This window comes from Alligator mississippiensis, chromosome 4, assembly GCF_030867095.1.
Source record: "Alligator mississippiensis isolate rAllMis1 chromosome 4, rAllMis1, whole genome shotgun sequence".
Lineage (NCBI taxonomy): Eukaryota > Metazoa > Chordata > Crocodylia > Alligatoridae > Alligator > Alligator mississippiensis.
Window position 1 is genome coordinate 164099802 of NC_081827.1, and position 21639 is coordinate 164121440.

Sequence of the window (21639 nt, forward strand, 5' to 3'; positions counted from 1 at the left end):
TTTCATCCTGCAATACTTTAACCCTTCACTATGGTAGCATTGTGGTGCAAACATCACAATGGATACATAAAAAAATGAAAGTATGCCACTGTAACATGGAAGTGGCCAAGCACTACTAACACAACACACCAAAAGCAAATGATGAGGCAAAGGATTCTCTGTCCAGCAACATTTATTGTTTTACTACTGAAAATATAAACATTTTAAAAGATTAACCACATCTTATAAAATATTCAGTTACTTATAGCTCAGTACAAAGATCCCACCAACAGTTAAAAAAAAGCACAAACAAACCACAACAAATGGTTATGAACAAAGCCAAACCAGCTTAAATATTTTTAAATAACAGAAAAGAAACATTTTTGCTTTGAACAGTGATAAAATTTAAGCTGTGAATTAAGACGCTTCCTTTGTTGGAGAAGTCACAACATCAGTAACAGAACAACACTCAAGATTTTGCCACATGCTGTACACTTGCAAAGGCCAGACTGGATTCTGATCCCAGGTGTTCAGAGAACACATTATCAGAGCATCCCTAGAACCTGCCAGCATATATACAAGCAGGCAAATGCATCATTTTTCAAGATGCCCTGTGGCGCACACAACATCTAGATCTGCCCCATCTGTATGTGCCCCTGTCAGCCTAACACAAAGCATGTTCTTCCCAAACACCACAGAGACAAATGCAGCTTCCAGGACCTCCTCTAAAATACGAACTGTGTCAGAAAATAGGGCTGTGTGAAGCTTCAGGTGCTGATTCAATCTGGAGGAGATTTGGCCCGATTCAGCAGCTGAATCTCCGAATCCAAATCAAATCGTGAGACCGATAAAAAGCTCTGAATTAATCTGAAGCTCTCTGAATCAATCTGGAAAAGATTCAGAGAGCTTCGGAGATTCAGGCAGTCCCCACTCACCACTGCAGGGAGCTGGGCCCGGACTCTGTGCCAATAACTAGGGGGCGGGGGACGGTTTTGGAGGAGGGGGGAGAGGACCATGGGGGGACACCTGCCAGACCCCATCCCCTGCCTGCTTCCCCGGCCTACCTGAGCACCCCCAATCCACTCTCCCAGCCCCATCAATGTCTGCCCCACCTGGCCCCAGCACCCCGGCTCCTTAAAAAAAAAAGGCCTGCACTCACCAGCTCCTGCCAGGCCGGGGGGGAGAGGGGGGAGGAAGGGGAAGCAACCCCCACTGCCCTGCACTGTGTAGGGGACTCTGCCACAAGCCCCCAACCCTGCCTGCTCTCCCAGCCCCGTCGATAGCTGCCCCCCATCCCCATCCCCTCCCCCCTAGCCCCCCACCCCAGCATCCGGGCTCTTTAAAACAAAAAACCCTCTGCACTCACCGGTTGCTGCAGCAGCCGTCAGAGCTTCTGGGAGCTTATGGCACAGCCCCCAAGCAACATGGGGCAGTGGGGAACAGCGGGGATCCCACCCCCCCAGCAGCAGCTGGTGAGGCTTTTTTTTTTTTTTTTTAAAGCACCAGGATGCTGGGGCCTGGTGGGGCAGCCATTGACAGGGCTGGGAGAGTGGGCAGGGGATGGGGCCTGTTCAATTTGGAGATTCGTCGGATTCAGTTAGGGACAGTGATTCGAATCACCAAATCAAATCACTGTCCCCCAAATCGGCCTAATCCAAAGTGAATACTAGCCGCTTTGCACAGGCCTACCAGAAAGTGTATGTGTGGCCCATGCCAGTGAAGAGAAAATGATTCGAGGTCTGAAGAACAAGCTGCCCAAAATGCAGCTGTAGATGCAGCAGAATTCCTGACTGCAGACAAGATTTGGGTTTGCTGTCAGAGCTCTGGGCTACACGTTTGGTTTGGTCAAATACAAGAATAAAAAGCAGCTTCTAAAAGGTTCTGTTTTCAGAAAGACCCACGGTCTCCTAAACTGCCCTGGCTGCCTTCTCCTGGCAGTTAAGAATTCACACAAGGCCAAACAGAACAGAAGTATTTTCTCATGACAAAGTGCCCATGACAAAATGCTGCAAGTCTGGTCTGAGTCAGAGGCAGCATGAAGGAATCAAAACAGAAAAAACCCCAAATGACAACAGAAAACATACCATGCAGTTTATGGCTTAATGCCTAAAGAATAAGGCTCATTTTTGCTTTCACAAAGCAACACAAGTCAGTAATGGAGTCTCCCTACAGCTAAAGCATCAGGCCAGTTTCAAAGCCTGCTCACAGTGTTTAATTATGAGGGACAGCAATAGGGTATATCACCACACTGTTCTAGAACACAAATCGAGGCTTTTTTAATTCACCAACTAGCTAAGCAAATGCTACTCTATTAAAATCAAGAGAGCAGCTGTTAATGGACCCCACTGAACCCAGTTAGCCTCTAGCTAAAGACAGACACCCTGCTTTAACAAGCTCCCTGAAACTCAAAGGTGACTCTAATAATCTGGATCTGAAAGGCCCTAAGCTTTGAGTAAGCTCAGATTGTAGTTGTAAAACTTGATGAGCCCACAACTCTTAACAACAATCCCAGGTTATAGCTTCAAAAGATGCTTTCTATACCCCACTTCTTCAGGAAAAAAGAAAAAAGGTCCAGGATGGATTTAGCCCATTTTAGAACCTTCCACACAGCTACATTCTCTTTCAGAGCACATGGTCATCTCACTATTTAGTGGAGCCTGGAACAGTTCATGCTGCTAGTGGGACTGCTACCTAACTACCACTCCACCACAGTTTACTGGTGCCTTTCCTATCAATAGGCAGCTCTGACAAGTCGTCTGGTGTCAGCACAGAGAAGCAAAAGAAAACAACTGTCTAGCTCATGTGCATGCAGTTCATGTGCCTTTAATTTCCCCTCTCCCCATTAGTGTTTGATATCAAGCCCTTCCACAAAATCATCCTACTGCTTAAGATATACAAATCCTCTAACTCCCATTGCATGGAGATCCCTGAAGTCAACCTGTTCCGTTTAAAAAGCAAGAGGGTTGGCTCCATATTTATACACAACCATCTAAATTCCAAATAGCGACTCCAAGCTGCACCAATAACTTAAGATAAACCCTTAATTGCAATGAAGTGCTGGGATCTACGTCTAACGCCCCAGGAACACACAAACTGTTTTAGCTTACCAGTGCCCCTTCCTCCTAAAACTGTGTTTAAAAGCGCACACAAATATTTTTCAAAATATATATTTTAAAAGCTCTAAACAGCAACCAAATGTCAGGGTGAGAGGCTGGGGTGGAATGAAAATAAAGGCAAATCAAGCATCACTAAATACAAAGGATGTTGTCTAGCTCTTGTCTAGCTCCAACACAAGGTGTGGCCTGGCTCCCCATCCCCTTTTCAGTCCCAGATGCTGCTTCCAGATGGGTCATTTGCGGGGCTGGTGAATATGCTGATTGATGTGATGGTGAGGGGGTAGCTTTTCCACGCAAGGCTGTGGTTTCTGATGTGCCACCTGGGCCGCTGCTGGAGGGAAGTCTTTGTCACCCTAAAAAGAAGCAGCTGGATTTAAACAAGGCAGTCAAACCTCCAATAAATAATGTATGTGGTGGGGGCGGAATACATTTACATGCAACCTACTACAGCTATTCTGGCTACTACACAGATTCCCTCCTTTTTCAACTTTTCCTTTTTCACAAAAGCCTTTTTCAGCATGTGGAATGGTGGTGACAATTTTTGGGGGGAGATGAGAGAATGGCACAGTCCTCTCATGGCATAATACATATTTTCCACAGTTTGTCAGCCAGATAGCCCTACAGAGCTGTAAATCTCCCTAAAGCAAATTCTCATCCTTTTCCACACTAGAATCCCTTCCCATCTAGAATGTGGGAAAGACAGGGTGACAAGTCTTATTTACACATCCTCCCGGCTTCTACCTTGGCATACAATGCCCCGTGTTTATACCCCATGCTCCAACCCATGTAGGACAAAACTAAATGAAAGGCTCTTGAAAAAAAAGATCTCTCTGGTTCTTCCTAAAAGAGACAAGCTTATGGAGGAAAAAAGATAGCAAAAAAAAATCCAGTAAAAAGATTAGTTGCATTAATAGCAACACACTACATTTGGTACTAAGCAATAAGATACATTGCCAGACAGTCTTACCCTTGTTATGGCTCCTGATATAATCAGAGTTTGCTTGGGGGGGCTGAAAGAGAACAGAATACACACTTAAATACAAAGAACTATCTTTTATGCAGAAAGTGAGCAGCCTTAAAAGCAAAATTACAATTTGTTTCTTAAGAAACCTTTCAAAATTTGTAGTTCACACTTAGGTTCTTCTGCATTTGCCCTAAAAAGGTTAGAACAAGGAAGACAGAGGAAGATACATAGTAGAAGTTTGCAGCTTAAAGGCAGAAAATCACTGGACAGTTCATCATTCACCACCTGTTCATCTCCTGCTTGGAATATCCTTTCACTGAGCCTGAGTTCTTGCTCTTTGGTGTGTTTCAATGGAAGTACTAAAATGGAAATAGCAAACTGGAAGTACTAAGTGAAGTCAGATGCATGGGATGCTGCTCAGCTGGCTTCAATTTCAATTTCCTAAGCCTGTTTAGGAGGTGCAAATACAAAGAGAGGCAGTGTGCTGTAGTGGGCAGGGCACTAGACTGGAACTCAAGTGATCTAGAAGCCACTTCCAGTCCTGCTACTGGGCTACTCTATGACCTTGGGCAAGTCACTTAACTTTTCTATACTTCTATTCCCTTCCTCCTCCATGTGGAAAATGAAACAGGAATGACATTTCACAGAAGATACAAGCTTAGACAAGCACAGAAGAGAAAGCTAAATATTATTGCAACTATATATGGGAGACTTTTCCTTTGATTATTAAAAAAGAAAAAGCTTATATAACAAATCTGGCTTTGTTTGGAGACTTTGAGATCGCTGCCATATACAAAGACAATTCTGAATGACAGTATACACATTTTAAAAGCATGGCTAGAAGTTACCTCTTCAACTATCCACCAAGATTTTATGTTAAGGGTCATATTCTCATGCAAGAGCTGAAGTTCTCATTAACACCTACGACAAAATAGGTGGCTGCTATTTCAACGGTTGTTATAAAAATCTCAGGTCTTGGCAAGAAAAGAAACTTTCAGTTCGCTTTTACCACATGCAAGGAAAACACAAAAGAAAAGCTAAAGCAGGACCTTGTGTACAGTATTTACCATTCTATAAAAAATTTAAATCTGTAGATTAAGGGAACTGAAACTTGAACTTCTCTTTGTTTTTGCTTCAATTGTCTAAAATAAGACATCAGTTGGCTATTTATTTTCCCTTCTTGGTGCAACCTGTTCATCAACAAAGTCCTAATTTTGTTCAGCACACAGAGCTGGGTGGCTAAATAACACTGCTCTGCCATTTCTCCACATGAAAATGTCAAGGCTAGGCATGCATTTTCCGCTACAGGGAGGAAAAGTCCTAAGCCACTACACATGCAGCCCAGTCTGATGAGCTGTTAGGTAACTAATGAAAGGTTTGGACACTTCAATCTTATTTGAAATTATGATTTTTTCCTACATATTGAAGTTCTTTCTTTTCTTTTACTAAATCCCTTATCCAAAGCCTTGTGATGGCAATGGGAATGCTACTGACAAGGGTGTCATTGACTTAAGTGGACTGGGTATCCAAATAACTATTTATTACTCATATTACACATGGGAAAGCAGAAAAAATTCCAGGAGATCCCCATAGTCAGTCTTAAGAACTAATGCTAGAATTCCCAGTTGCTCTACCTAAAATACGAGCAGCAGGTTTTCCATAACTGAGTTTCAATACTCCTCCTTTCAGATTCCTCTGCAAAATACTGTTTCTACACCATTACAGTCATGTTCTAGACTAGGGGTTCCCAAACTATGGTACACTTACTCCTGGGAGTATGCAAGACATCTCTGGGGGGTACGCAGGAGAAACTGTGTAAAGATGGATTTAATTTTAATTGTAATAATAATCAACATTTAAGGGGTTAAATATAAACCGTATGCTGCTAGGGGTACATGAACAGCTGGTAAATCTGGAAGGGGGTACACAATAAGAAAAAGTTTGGGAACCTCTGTCCTAGAAGATCCTACCCATCTCATGCCAAAAATCTGAAGAGGGGGATGTTCTTCAGAAATGCAACACTCAAAATATTTTAATCAGAGACCTGTGTTAGCCCTAACCAAAACAAGTAGTATTGTGAAAGTGAGAGGAGATAAAAAGGCACAACTGATAACCTCCAACTTATATACCATTTTTTGTGAAGGTAAAGCTTTCAGAAGTGTCAGAGTGACTCATAAGTCCCACTTTTGAAGGCAAATGCAGCATCCAAAAATCAAAGGCTTACTCTGTCAAGAGACATTAGTATTTTTGGGTGATTTGATTTCCAAGCAGCTACTTAGGGGCAAGCTAAGGTGGCCCATTTTTCAGACAAAACTGGCCACCCACCTTCTAGAAACCAGAGGTGTCAGGATGGGTAACCCAAAAGTCAGGCTACTCAGAAAAACCCACCATTTTGTTTCTAAACCTTGGCCTAAGGCCAACAGAAGTATAGTTTTAACCCTTGAAAAAAATGGAACTTGGCCACTTCTGAAAAATTTTATCCAGATGGATTGCCTTTTGACTATTCCAGTACCCTGAAACACATTACCCATGAGGAATCCAACTGCTCAGCCTCACTGGGAATCCCCGTAAAAGAGTCCACTGATATAGGAAGAAACAGACTAGCAAACACTACAGTGATCCCAGGACATTGTTTCAGACCATTTTATCAAAACACCTCATTCCAATGTTTGGGCAGGTGGGAACACTCCTTCTGCCTGTGTCTGGACCAAAACAACCCATTTTTAAATGGCGGCTGACTGTAACATGCTACTACTTTCTCACATTTATGTAACAAGTGCAGCCAGATTGCAGAATCTTGCAACTTCCCTAGCTCCCCCTCTCCGTACCTGCCACTTTGCATCTTGTCTACAGTCTAGAATAAGGCTCATTTTATAAAGAAGGGAATCACCCCCTCAGTTATATTTGTATAGTGTTTGCATACCACCCAGTGCAACAGGGTTCAGAAGCCAGGTGCTATCGTAGCACAAGCGCACCCTATGCTGAAGTCATCTGCCAGGGAGCAAGGAACTGGTGGTTTGTGGGAGAGTCTGTTGACTCTAACAGAAACACCACATTATTTTCTGCAAACAAGGTTCCTTGCGTGAACCCTTTGGAGGGTTTTTGACCCGAAAGCTTGCTTAATAATTATTTTCCAACTATTTGGGTTGGTCTAATAAAAGATATCAGATTCATGCAAGGAACTTTGTCTGCCTATGTCCTTAGACCAACACGCCTACAACCTACACCCCTGCAACATTATTTTCTAGCTTTTGGTCATGCCAAAGAAGAGAAGAATCTCTACTGTGACATATGGGTGATGGGGAGGAGGGAAAGATGAGGACTAGGAAAAAAACAGTCTCTCTCTCTGGATGACTAAAACAAAGACTTCAACAACAGCTGAAAACAAGTACTGACTGCTGCAGCACAGCTCTGCTCTTCTGCCATGAGAAATGCGAGAGTCCTTTGAAGAGGTTATTGCGCTTCGCTAGACTGAGTGCTCCTCAGAGATATAACATTCTCAGAGATGCCTTGAGTATCTAGAAACGCCTACACTCATACCCCATAACCCTAAACCACAGGTAGGAGAGATTTGGTCTTACAAAATAGCACTGCACTAGCTAACAGATTTCACAGCCTCTTTAAAAAGGACTGTAAGGGTGCTGGCATACAATCAGATAACTGTGAATTCTGTACCACTTATTTAGCTCCAGGTGCTTCTGATGCATATCTGACCACACCTGGAAGTGAGCCCCACTGCTTGTAGAAACCAGAGGTCTGTAGGCTTAAAAAATTATTTATTTAAAGACTGGAGATCATTTGAAAGTGCATAAATAGCAAGCAATATAAAAAAGACCTCAGAAGCAGGCCCTAGTTTAGCATCTCATTTCAGGCTATTATGCAGGCTGCAGTGATCACATATGGACCTGTTGCACTCATCTGCCATGCAGGCAAGCAGAAGATGGCAAACCAACCTCACAATCAGATGCATCTATCCCATTATATCTGGTTACTACCAAGCCATTCCCACTAGGCCTAGTCTCACAGCCGTCGTCTTTGTGGCCAAGGAAGATGTGAAGCTGCATCTTTCAAGACTCACGTTTAAGAAGCCTCAGCTGGGCATGGGACTGCTGTTAACCCACATCTGCTCTTTTCCCCAGCAGAGGCTAGGACTGTCTGAACATGCCAACTCCAGGGAGCTCCATATCAGAAGCTGGGAAGTTTACGTGCACTGCTCCCCTACCTCCCATACCCTTGTGTCCCTTCAACTTCTCTGCATTCTACCACTCCATAAACTGACCTCTGATATATTAACATCTCATGGCTTTTGCTTCTTCTCTCCAGAGGACTGACTTTGCAGGGAGCCCCGTCAGCAGCAGTCACAGCTGTAGCCAGCAGCAGCAGTGCTCCCTCACAGGCAATCAAGGATGATCACTCCCACAGGTCAAGTAAAGGGTTGTAGATGAGTCCGTTGATGGCCGATCCTAGAGTCACGGAACCTCTGGCAAACACCATACGTGGTGGTTAAAGGGAGGATCCGACCACAGATTTCTTGTTTCCTTTCTTCTGTTTCTATTGTTTTTCTGCCTCCAGGGTGAGACAACTTTCCTCCAAGATGTGCCTTCTCTCACAAGGAGGCATCACCATGTAGCCCTATCCTGAGCTAGTTTTTCCCAATTTGTGGTGTCAATGCCATACTTAATGTCTGCCTTGAAGCATTCCCTCTGGCACCGGTGTGTCCCTTGTCCTTGGCTGAGTTGGAAGTACAGCAATTGTTTTGGTATACATACATCAGTCATGCGCACACAATGCACACGCAATGTCCACTGCAACTGATGTTGAATAACAAACGCTTCCATACTGGTGGTGTTAACGCTGGTGAGGACACTGACATTTGTGTGATGATCCTCCCACTTTATGCCAAGAATCTTCTGGAGGTAGCATTGGTGATGGTGTTTCAGGCTTTTCAGGTGATCCCTGTAGGTCACCCAAGCTTCACAGCCATATAGAAGAGTTGGGATTACCACAGCCTTATATAAATAGGAACTTTGTTCGAGTCCTGATGTCATGATCATTGAACACATGATGATTCAGTCTTCCAAAGGCAGAGCAGGCACTTTGAATCCTGTACTGAATCTCCTTGTCACTGTTGGGCTGCTTTGAGAAATGGCTGCCCAGGTATGCAAAGTGCTCAACATTCTCCAGCTCCTGTCTATTCAATGAGGATCTTTGCCAAGGGAGTTGATTGGCCAGTAGCAGGCTGGTGAAACACCTTTGTTTTTCCAATGTTAAATCCTCTCCATAGACTGCCACCTTGACGGGGTGGAGAGGCTTACATGTACCGATGACACTAAGAGCAACACCGTCAGGAGTATATACATATATATTTTAAAGCCAAGAGAAACCACTATAACCTACTTTGATGTCCTACAAAACAGAGGCCACAGAATCTTGCACGTGGAACACAAAAGGCACTCTTTTATCAAGAACCTTATGACTTCAGCAGCCACTAAACACCTAATAGGATAGTTTCCTTCAGGGACCATGGAGAAGAGCCCAACAAGCTTGAGCTGAGGCATGCATTGTGCCACAGGCCAGGCCAGGCTGTTACCAGTTACCTCTACTAAAAGAAGAGTGCACTAAGTGCACCTTCAAATGACAGTGGCTTTAACACTGCCTCAACATGTGGGAGCTGTCCTAAAATTAAGTGAAAACATTGCTCAAACCCACATAACTAGACTGTACCTCCAGCAACATAGAAGGGGCTGTTCAACTTTGCAAATTCAAATTATCATCTTGGAACAGTGATGATTAATTTGAACAGTTAGGTCAGCATATTGGAATGATGCTACAATACTAGGCAATGGTTTGTAAATGCCAATTGGCTGAAAAAGTGCTCAATCCACTATTAGCTACAAGGCAAATACTTTGATTGCCTTTTGCACAAACACACACAAACACTTTGCCTTCTAGAAAGAAAGGGAGCCTCCCAAAGGAAAGCAACGAGCTCACCAAGTGGGCTACGCAGCAACTGAAAAATGCAAGTCACTGGATATACTTTAAGCACAATAGTAATGTTAGATGTAAGATAAATCAGCAAATGTGGAGTCTGCCACAACAGGCAGAACGCTGCACAAAAACAGGGACCAGAAGTAAGTTTAGAAACAGTATATAAATGTGGAGAACACTGTGCCTGGTTTCAGGAACACATACAGCAATGCACATGGAGCAGTAACTGGTGGTTCCTTGGTCTAGCACAGAAACTCACACACTCTGGTAATTGTTCTGTTCATCACACAAGAACTATAGTCAGCTTATGGCTTCAGACCTTGTTTCAGATAACCCAAAGCACACCCTCTTTATAGCACACTGCAGCACAAATGTACCTGCCTAGTGCCTTCTACCTCTTGTACTAGATGACTGAAGGGATCCAGAGGCACTAACTTGTGAATAAGGGTGTGTCCGAGCAAACACCAGATCTCATTGTGAAGGCCTGGGCAGAAAAATCCCACAAGCCTTCCAAAGAAGTACTGACAAATCTCAAAGAGATACTGACACCTTGTGGAAAATATTGAAAAGCAAGGCTTTTTTAAGACATCTTCTACCAGACCAATTGTATAATTTAGAGCATGTTGTCCAATAAAAGATTTCACCCCCCCCAAAACTTAAATGGAATATTTTATTTCCATTTAGCAGTTCTAATTTTCACAACAAGGCTAGGGATTCACAACAAGGCTAGGGATTTATGGACTCTCTTTGTGTGAACAACTAGGGAACTGAATTCAAAGTGAATTAATTATATTGATCTATAGTTTAACTCAATCCAACTCTGTGCAGAGAGTCCTCTTCAGGTTTATAATGATCTTAATCTGATTTAACTTGATTCCAATACTCTCACTTAGGAAGTTAATTAAAATAAAACTAAATGAAGGCCACTATAATTTTGAAGAAGAGTGCCCACACAGAGGTTTGATGTAATTTAACCCATCCACTTTAGAATGTAAAACACATTCTGGATTCACTACCTTGAGTGTCCCCATGAAGAAAAGCCCTTACACACCTTCTGATAAATGGTGAGCCCAGACCCACTACACAGCTTTGAAAATTTCAACCAATTCTGGTTTTTTATTATTTTCTCTCACTAATACAAAACTTCCAGGAAAAAAGAATAGTTTTTAAGAGTTCATTTGTTTCGTCAAGCTTCTTCACCTGAAAGCAGACTCATACAGCTATCAAAATATAGTTTCTGTTGGTGACTACTGAACAAGAGAACTCCGGGGGGAATGAACAGCTAGAAATCTAAAGCTCTTGTGTGTCAATGGAGCTTTATTGTAAAATTGTCCTCTATGATGTAAGGATTTTTACTCCCTGAGCAAATATAGAGAACAATGAGGTTTTCTTGAGCATCATGTGGGATATCAGTTCTGCAACTTGTACTTGGGCAGCCTCACGCAGCTTTGAATGTTCATGCTGCTTTGAATGTTCCCCCAAATTTCTATATATACAAACAAATATCCTGTTAAGTCAAATGCTTCTCCCAGCATTATTTGAAACAAGGGCTTATCATTCCAGTTTCTACAGGTAGAATGGGATGACAAGCAGCAACAATTTTTACTATGAAGGCCAAGCAACAGGACACCCTCCTCTGGGATTGCATTTTCTGCTCTGGCCATTCTATCTCAGGAAATAAGTTAAAGGGATTAAGAGACAAGTAACACAGTCTGAAGATACATCCATATAAAAAGAGTGGAGAAACTGGGAAGAGATGATAAAAACAGGAAGCAACAGAGTTATACAAGAGCCACTAAGCAAACTTCAAATGTCAGATTTAAAACTTATCAAAAGAAATCTGATGGGGGAGGGGGAGTCCCTAAAATTATTCAGTGGGACTCTGTGGGTGCAGTTACCCAATTAGCTCTGCAGTAAAGTCTCAGCATCTACATGAGTCCCTATTAGGGCACAGTAAACTAATAAACACTGTTGTAGGACAGTAGTTGGCAACGCAAGTACTATCTTGCAGCGACATTATTTAGCGTGCTGCCATACATGTGTGGATGCTGACAGGGCTAACTGGAGCATGAGGGTGCTTCAGTGTGGGGGCTGCCTACCAGCTAGCCCCACAAACCAAGCACCCTCATGCTGTAACCAGCCCCTCCACAGCATGCTGAGAGCCAGGTCACAGCAGTCCCAGGCTGGCAGGCTGACCCCCAGGACCCTCTGCCAGCCACAGCTGCACTGCCCCAGCTCAATGTGCTGCAGTCCTGGATGCATGTGCAAATGGCATGTCCAGGAGCAACAAACTCCAACACAAACTGTGCCAGCGTTTATTCATTCTTATTAACTGCATATATAGACATGCCCAGTGTCAGTGTCACTTAAGCCAAGACTTCATTGTAGGACTTAAAGAACTAGATGTTTTCATACAGATCGGAACATTCAAAGGTACATCAGAAAATATTTTAAAACATACTCAGCAAGGATAGAAGCCCTCATGCTGTAGAGCATAAAGGTGATTACTGTCGACAAAAAAGAAGAAACTTTTATGGGTAGACTATTCCTTTACTGCCCATTAAAGAATTTCTAGCACCTTCCCCGAAATCCACCCTCTAAGACGAGATGCCAGACTAGACAGACTACTGATAGGGTAGCAATTCCCATGTTACAGATTCCAACAGTTGATAGCCAATTAACAAATATGCTTATTTCAGAAACCAGCTGTTAAAATCTCACACAGACTTTGTGATATCTGCAGTTGCATTTCTTATCAAGCATGCAGAAGAGAAATTAAATTATCATCACATTTATCAGAGACCAACAACAAGATTTTAACTTCAGCTGCAGTCACTATATTTAATACTTAAGTTACAATGCTCTCCAATTAATGGATTGCAGTATTTTCCCAATACATTCAAATAGCAGGGGTGGTAATACAGAACCTTGCCAACTGCTGGCCTAGTGTAGCAGCAGGCTTGAACAATCTGGTTCAGGTTTGAGGCAGGCCAGTGCTTCTGCTTCTTGCTGCCATGGCACCAGCAAATCCCCACATTCACTGGCTGTGGTGTAGGTAAAGTCCCCTGCTGCTGGAACACTGCTAAAACCCCCAAGCTGCATGAGCAGATGTGGCCCGCTGGCCACATGTTGTCAACCCCTGCTCTATACCCTTTACCTTCAAATAGATTCTTGTATTCAGGAAATGAAAAGGGCTGATTCCATACTTCATGAGTTAACCAACAAAAGAATTCAATATCATAATTTCCCCATAAAACTTGTTTGCTGCACACCAAAAACTCCCTGCTCCATGAGGGTGACCTTTGACAGTACCTCTCCTGTTTGCACAGAAGAGATGCCTTCAGTCAGTAGCTTTTTGATGAGGTTAAATGAATAAAAACACAAACCGCATTCATTCTTTACTACCTCATCTCCTATTATTACCTGAAAGGATATTGCTTACAGAGCACACTCCACCCTGCAAAACCTTTCAAAAAAATATTTGTGCCAACCGTATTGTCAAGAAATGTTTCTCACACATCCCAGAAAGTAAAAATATGTTTCGAAAAAGTCACCCCCGCTGTGCTGCCACCTACGTGGGTGCTTACAGCAACAAAGCAGTAGCATAATGTAGGTACATGCAATAGGGTTAAAGAATCAGACTTTGTCACTTCTCCACTTACAAAAGCTTATGCTCATCTTCTCATACAAGTTGACCAACTGCTCCTCCTGTTCCTGTGGTTACTAACCTATCCTAACGCAGCAGAAGCCACTTCAGCCTGACCGCCAAGATGAAAAGTCATAAGATAATCAAGACAAAAGCAAGATGAGACTTGGGACACAAAATAAACATTAAAAACCCACACCTCTGCTCAAAGCAGCTTAATCCCAGTGAGTTTTCCTGACTCATGTAAAAAAATGTTTTTTTGGCTGAATTTACTGAAGAAAAGAGAGAAAACAACCTGGGTAACAAATACAATTTCTCCTGAAAGGGCAGCATTGTTTTATACGAGTCCCAGAGTGAGCAGACAACTCTTATTGTTGGAGATGGCATTTTTTATAAAAGGGTTCACTGCAGGGGAACTGCTAGGGCCTAGGTCATTCTAAAGGGGACTTCCAATCCAAGAGAGGGCTACAGGGATGTAAATGCTTGCTGCTGTATAGAACTTGAATGCTATAAGAGAAGGGAGTTTGCAGCAAAACTGACTTACTGCAAGCTTGGTAACTCATTTTGAGCATTTCTATGCATACACCTTATGCTCCCACTCATGTCTAAAGTATCTGTTGAGGGTTTGGAAAGTAAGTAATTAAAATAAAAGCCAACTAATTTTCCAACCAGACAAGTAACTTCAAACATAAGATAGGTTGCTGGGCAGAATATATATTCATTCAACGTTTTAATTTTTTTTCTATCTGGATTAAAGGGTGAGAGGTTAATTCACTGAGAGAATACTGAATGCTAACGTTTACCATCAAGATGATTTTTATGCTGAGCTAACTCAGTAAGAAAGTCTTGTCCTCCTTGCACTAAAGAATTTTACAGACATTACTGCTGGCAGTCACCTGTATCACTACATTTAAAAGTATAGATGTATATCCAATCTAGTGTCAAGTGCCTCTTTTTCAGGCAGGACCCTAGTTAACAATTAACTGGAATAACTCCTGCCAGATCTGTTTTTCCTCGGAGACAGAAACACATAGAGATCCCTAAAAGTCAAGTGAAATCTTAACAGCTATTACACACTGGGCCTTCTAAAATGTACTTCATTGCACCTCTGAGTATTTAGAAGGGTTTGAGATATGGCTTCATGGCCCATTGCCAAAACCAAATACGAACACAACAAATTTTTGAGACAGGAAAAGACACCTCTTTGGAGAAGGTTAATGGTGTGACATCCTGAAGGGTCACTCAACAGACAGACACACATCATCACACCTGTATAGTACAGACTCCACAAAACCAGTCATCTCACGCACAGGGGAAATTACAACCCAAAATGTAAATAATCTCAGGAAATAAAATACTCTCCTCCCCCAAACCTTACCAGACCTTGCTCTATGCTTATTTGAGTAAGGCACAGAGAAAGCACAATCCACGCCCTCGTTTAAAGTCAGCAAGTGACTGTGAAACAATGTTTCAACCCTGCAGCCTCCAGAAACTATAAAACAATGCTCTATCCTGTGCCAGGTAGAGCCTCTGCCAATCATGCCAGAACCTGAAGTCTCCTCAAGTCTCTTCTCCATATTAGGGCTTGTTTATACAGAGGGAAGTTAATGCATAGTAAGCTAAACGGTGAATTTACTGCACACTAACTCCTTGAGCAGACATTCTTCATAGGCACTAAGCACAAGGCAGTTTACTCCACTTGCAAAGCAGAGTAAACTAGTGCACGGTCATAGGGTCTATGCGGGGAGCAAAAGTTGAATCTGGTAGACAGAATGTTCATGCCCTTGTTTACTGTGTGCAAACCTCCTCATATGGACAGTGCTTTGTGTCAAAGGAAACACCAATCTGCTCCACAGACAGTGAGACCATTCCAAACTTGGTTTTGCCATACGATACTCACACTCCTCCAGAGCAGGAACTCTTGAGTGTTTTTGACAAACTATGAAGATTAGGAGGCATCTTGGGGAGGATGTGATTTAAATGAAAGATGGGAACCATGTGGAGGAGGGTCCTCTTGGTGTGTTGGTATGGCAGAATCATTCATTGAGCACATGGCCTGTCACCATCTGCTAAGTGTTAGGGAAGGTTTATAAAGTGCAATGAAGTTGGTCGGACTGTCTAGGATAGGCATTGCTATTACAAGACAAACTACAACTGTAGGACTCCAGATGGCACTAAGGATTCAAAGACCCAGTTGGTCTCTGATGCATTCTTTGTCTCTGCTGAAGTTAAAAGAAGTCCCTAATTGGCTCCTGAAGTTTTCCGTTTTAGAAAAAATAAGCCTCCAAGACAGTCCTAACTGAACTTCTGATCTTGTTCGAAAGAGCAGTTGCTACAAAAGACCCAAGAGAAAGGCCATTCTGCCCCTTACCTGTCACATTCCCAGTCTTTGGCATCTTTGTCTCTCTCTTGGCTCAGATGCTCTCCACTGCTGTGATGCTTCTGGACAATGCGCATCCCTCCAGCTTTCACTAGAAAGTCAATATGTAAAGGCATTTAGTTTCCAGCTTTAATAGACACGTGCAGTCAGTGCAGGGCAGGGAGAAGGGAGATGGTGCCAATTCTTTCTAGAAGCCTTTCCAAACAGAAGCAGTGTTTGGTTTGGTGAAGCTCTCTGCTCAAACTACTAGCTTTTCATGCCTACATTAAGGAACAAAGTGTACAGGTTTTCAGGACTTCAGTTTTCAAGTAATTTTGGTGCTTTTGAATATATTGGCTAGTGTCTGCTCTGTAAGAAAGAGGCAGTCAAGGCTGGGAAACATTTCACTAGTGCTCTGAGACAAGAGAGAAGCTGTATAGAAGCATGGAACTTCCCATAATCTGCTACATGGATGCTTTAACTAAATAATGTTAACCCTGTGCACAACTCTCACAAGGCCACTTGTTTCTCAGCATCCCAGGCAAGGATCTTGCCTGTTTTCAGGTGGATTTATGAACCAGTAGGCTATCCCTGCATCATCTCAAGAAGCCACAATAGTTTCTTCACTTCGTGATCTAAAGAAATAAAAAGTTAAAAGAAAGGCTGCTCTTAGTGTTGAGACACTAGATTGGGACTCAGGAGGTCTGGATTTAATTTGCAGCTCTGACAAAACCTCATTGTGTGACCTATGGTAAATTCCTTAATACCCCTGGACTTCAATCCTTACCTATACATCAAGGATATTAATACTTCTTTCTTCTCATGCATTGAGAGTCTAGATAGTAAAACTCTTTGAGAAAGAGATTGTGTGTTTGTACAGTGTCTAGCATGTTAGAGCCTCTAGATGCAAGTGAAATATAAAATAATAAAGAGTTTGAAATCCCTATCAGACAGACAAAGAAGCAGCAGGATGAAAAAGATTCACATGCTTGTCTATTAATTACAAGAATAATCCACATCAGTGTTATAGGACTGCGGGATGCCAAAGCTTTCTACCTAGTGATGAGGCTTTCAAAGAGCTTTCAAAACCACAATTACAAGAACACCAATGCTGAATTTTACCAGAGAGCTTGAGATTCAGTTAATACCTGATCAGTAGTATCCTCTTGTAACAGCTTGACCTCTGCATCTCAGGCAATTAGTAGATCTAGGATGAAGTCTACTAAAATCAGTGTACCCCTTCCATGTAACCCAAGAAGACAGCACTACTAGCACAGAGAAACAACGAATTTTGGTCCTATTTTCAATAAACAATAGAATTAAAGAGAAACCATATTTGCTTTATAGAGCCACTTCCAAGGAAGGTAATGGATTTGGGCTCAGTTTTGGAATATTAACCTCAAATTCTACTAACTTAAACAAGCCTGCAAATTCCCTATAGGCTAAATCCATCATCTACAGCCAAGCTCTAAGCCACAACCATATCTGCTCTGATCCCACTGACTGGGATGTAGACCTTAAGGATCTGACGCAAGCATTCCTATGCTTCTGTTTCCTACATTTCCTAAAATTGTAGCCACTCAGATTAACAGAGCCAGACTCAGACCCCACTTCAACCTGCTACAATACCAACCTCATGACAAGGACAAGCCCTTTGGTTGTCAGCTACAGCCCCCAGCTTGAACACCTGGAACACATCATTAATGACCTCCAACTCCCCCATGGAAAATGATGACCAACTCAAGGTAGCCGTAAGGGACAAACCTGTCCTGGCTTACAGACAGCCCCCCAACCTCTAACAGAGTCTTTCCAGCAACAAACTACCTAACTCCTATTCTCACCAAGGCCCCAGACCTTACTCTGGACTCAGATGCCAGCTGTGTCTCCCACATCAACACAGACCACATTATCGCTGGATCAAACAACACAGAATTTTTATTTTAACACAGATTCAGAGGTTGATTCATTTGTTCCTCAACCAGAATCACATATGCCATAACTTGCATACAGTGCCCCTCTGTTGTCTACATTGGACAGACTGAGTGATCCCTATGTGAAAGAATGAATGAACATAGATTTGACATCAGTTCCAGAAGGACAGAAAAGTCTGTGGCAGGACACTTAAACATCCCAGGATATTCCATTATTGACCTCAAAGTAACTGTTCTTAGACAACAAAACTTTAAAATACAGCTTGAATGGGAAACTGCAGAATAAGAATTCATCCACAGACTGAACTGTGTTAAATATGCATGACTCCATCTGGGGCCATAGCTTCTTATCTCTGCTCCTCCTCACCCCCCCACCCCCTACCCCAACATCCCACACTGCCCGCTGCCCGGCTTGCCTGACACCAGCAAGCAGGAATACTGTACTGGGCATGGAACTGTGGCATTTGCATTCCTATGGAGCAGGACTACATGGGGAGGGGGGAATACCCCCACCTCTTGAAACCTCTCCCCCAACCCACTGGGACAGACCCTGGCTGGGGGGCAGGACAAGGGGCTGAGTTCCCTCACCCCTGCAACACCCACCTCCCCTGCTGAGTAGTGCCAGCTGGGTGGGTGGGACTCGGGGGGGATGCTGGGTCAAAGCAGCCCCACCTGCCCAGCGCTGTGGGGTTGGACTTCATCTACCAGACCGCCATACAGTGCCGGGTGGGCAGGGCTGCTTCTGCCCAAGCATCCCCTGCTGCTTCAGCCTCTGTTGATGCCGCAGTCCAGATGGAATCAACTGGTGGGCTGGATATGGCCCACAGGTCTAAACCAAGATGGATTCATAACCCATTACCTGGATTAGCTTTCATAACCCCTCAATGGGTTAATTGCTTTGTTTTTTTCCCTCTCTTCTTTCTACCCACCTTTGTCTCTCAGCAGCGCCCACTCCTTGTTTCCCCCCTTCTCTATCCTTAAGGGCCTTATGACACACTGTGAGCAACACAAATGTTGATTGGTGTTAGTGCCAGCTAGAGGCAGTCACACAATCAGGCCAGGAAGAGCTTGGAGGACTTAAAGGCAAGAAATCCCCATCCCCCATTACAGTACTTACTTGTGGCTGCTGGCACTGTCCATCTCAGGGGAACAGGCAGGGAAGGGTTAACCTGTTTCCTTCCCCCCTCCCCCCAACACTGTTGCAGGGCTGCTGCTGCTCTGGCCCAGGCAGCAGCAACAGTCATCACTGGACAGGTAGTTTAACTCTTCCCTGCCTGCTTCACAGGGGACAACAGTGCAGGCAGCCACAAGCAAATAGGGGATGGGGTAGGATGGGGTGACGAGCAGTGAGCAGGGATCTGGGGTGCTGGGAGCAGGCAGTGGGCCTGATCCAGGACAGCAGGAAAAAGGGAGAGTGGTTGGGTGTTTACGTGACGGTGTAGCCTAGTATAGCTGCAACTTAGTTCAACACAAGCTGGATAGCATGGATCTGAGATAATCCTGCCTTGGAGAATTAATTTTGATCCACATAACCAGTGCTTAAAACCAGTTTCAGATGTTAATGTGCAGACAATCCAAGGGTAAAGAGCTCTAGGAGGTGCCCAAAATTACCACATAACAAGGCCATTTGTATTCAAATCACTGCCTTGTTTCAAAGCTCTGCCCTCTGCAGTCCCTTCATCACATCTGATGAAGTAATTCATTGCTTACAAAAGCTTACCTGTCTGATTTAGTTAGTCTACAAGGTGCAAATCCACCTTGCCTTCTTCCTTCTAGAAACTACCAATGCTCAAGTGATTTGACAACAATAAACCAGGATATACTTGCAAGAAAGGGAAGATTTCCAGCAAGAAAACAAGCGAGAAGACAGATTAAACCAGCTATACTGATTCTTTGAAAAGCGTTTCAGCCGTCGGGGCAACCCTACTACTTGTGTAACTTATCATGCCGCACATAACACTTCTCACTGCTGGTCAGTAAAATTGCTGAGCTCATGCACCAAAGGCTCAGGCTCTTACTTTTATTTGAATTTCAGCTGTGCATCTGATCCGGTGGCTCCCAGTGTGCTGGGCACTGAACACAGCAAGCAAAGACAGCACCTGCCTCAGAGCCCCTGTGGTCCAAACAGACCAGAGACAAGGGCAAGGGAAAGGAGGGACCATCTTCCTCATTATGATCTGGACAAATTCACACAGGCGGCCTGGGACAGAGCCGCACCCTGGATCACACCTCCCATGTCCCTAGGCAGAGTCTGAACTATTCGTGCACTGCGGTTTTCAACCTTTTTAGATTAAAGACACCTCAGAAAATGCCAGCTTTTAGTTTTAGCTTGGTTTTCTGACTACAGAAAAAATAATAGAGCACTTCTTTTCTGTTGCAAACAACTCAGCCCACAACAGAGTGGGATGTTTTTAGCACTATGGGCTGTGATTTGAGATTTCCGGGTCTATCTCATGAATCACGTCCTGTGCATCTAACAGTGCTAACAGCGTGGCGTGAAAGGATCTCGAGGCGTCCCCACACCCACGGGGCCCTGGCTGGGAGTCACGGCGCCAGCGTGCCAGAGCCTTCGCTTCCCGTCGGCCACAACCCCGCGGCCGCGCCGCAGGCCTTCGAGCGGGCAGGACCTAGACACAGCGAGAGTCCTATCCAACCAGACACGCGGCGAGTCCGGCCCCGGCGGCTGGGTCAGGTGTGGGGACCCGAACTGCCGCCTCCGCCCACAGGGAGACGCCGCCTCAGGCAGGGGGACCCGCCACACAGCCAGGGCCTGGGCCGCCACGGGGGGCAGAGGCGGCGCTGGGGACAGCAGCACCGATCACCGGGGCTGAGGTAACGGGGGAGGGCGGCGAAGCCTTTGGAAAAGGCCGTTGGTGACGAGCGGCCCCGCCCCGCGGACACGCACAACCCACCCCCGGGGCCTCACGAACCGCCGGGGACTCCAACGGCCCCGCCCGCGGCCCCTCCCACCTGCGGGGGCGTGGCCGCCCTTGGTCTCCATCCCGCCCCCCGCACGTGGCGGCGCCGGGGCAGCTGCGCGCGGACGCAGACGACTCAGTGGCGGCCCGAGCCTGGCGTGGGGGTCGGGACGCGGTTGGCTGCTGGGGGCGGGCAGGAGCCGTCACAACAAAGCCACGTGACTAGGACGCACCATTCTCGTTCCCAAGGGCGGGGGGAGGCGCGCTCGACGTCATGCTGAGCCAGGCGACCTGGGGGGTGCAGTTGGAATGCTCCGGGGCTGCGCGGGAGCCGCCGCGTTCGTGCGGGCTGTGCGCGGGCTCGTCGATGCTCGCAGTGTGCGGTCGTTCGTGAGGCGGCTCCTCGATGCGGCATGTGCAAAGCTCAAGTCGCCTCAGGAGGCGTTACCTGACTTTGGGGGCTTGCCGCGTGTCTCGAAATAAAAGAAAGGCTTCGGCTGTGCGGATGGTGACCCGCTGCCGCGTTGCGGTGAGCCGTGGGCAGTTAAGAAGAAGACGTCTGTACACTTATTTGCGTGCTTATTTACATATCTTTTCAGCGAGCAAGTCTTTCAGCAAATACCACAACTTCGAGTTTCCAATACGATCATTTCATATTTAAGACCTGGCAGCATATGGGGAGGCGGTCGCTGCAGCCGGGGCAGCAGTGGCTGGCGGGGCTCCCACAGCCTGAGGCGG

At 44.8% G+C, this 21639-nt stretch overlaps 1 protein-coding gene across 2 annotated transcripts; it reads right to left on the minus strand.

Moving 5' to 3' along the window:
• Positions 1 to 154: 154 nt before the first annotated feature.
• On the minus strand, positions 155 to 21423 carry LOC102568155 (death-associated protein 1 homolog). Of its 2 annotated transcripts, none has more exons than XM_059726963.1 (4): positions 21135 to 21423; positions 16065 to 16164; positions 4063 to 4105; positions 155 to 3448 (listed from the first exon to the last, which is right to left on the minus strand). In XM_059726963.1, exons 1-4 carry the CDS (start codon positions 21175 to 21177, stop codon positions 3329 to 3331), a joined length of 306 nt encoding a protein of 101 aa, XP_059582946.1. In that variant the 5' UTR covers positions 21178 to 21423; the 3' UTR covers positions 155 to 3328. The 2 variants fall into 2 exon arrangements, with proteins under 2 accessions (XP_059582946.1, XP_059582947.1); XM_059726964.1 differs by lacking the exon at positions 21135 to 21423 and adding an exon at positions 20954 to 21098.
• Between the last annotated feature and the right edge of the window lie 216 nt (positions 21424 to 21639).

Coding starts and splice junctions, on each gene's coding strand:
- LOC102568155 (XM_059726963.1), bottom strand. CDS start 21,177: ATGACGTCGAGCGCGCCTCCCCCCGCCCTTGGGAACGAGAATG. Junction 16,165..21,134: donor CGCCCTTGGGAACGAGAATG/GTGCGTCCTAGT, acceptor TTGACTTTCTAG/TGAAAGCTGGAGGGATGCGC. Junction 4,106..16,064: donor AAAGACTGGGAATGTGACAG/GTAAGGGGCAGA, acceptor GTTCTCTTTCAG/CCCCCCCAAGCAAACTCTGA.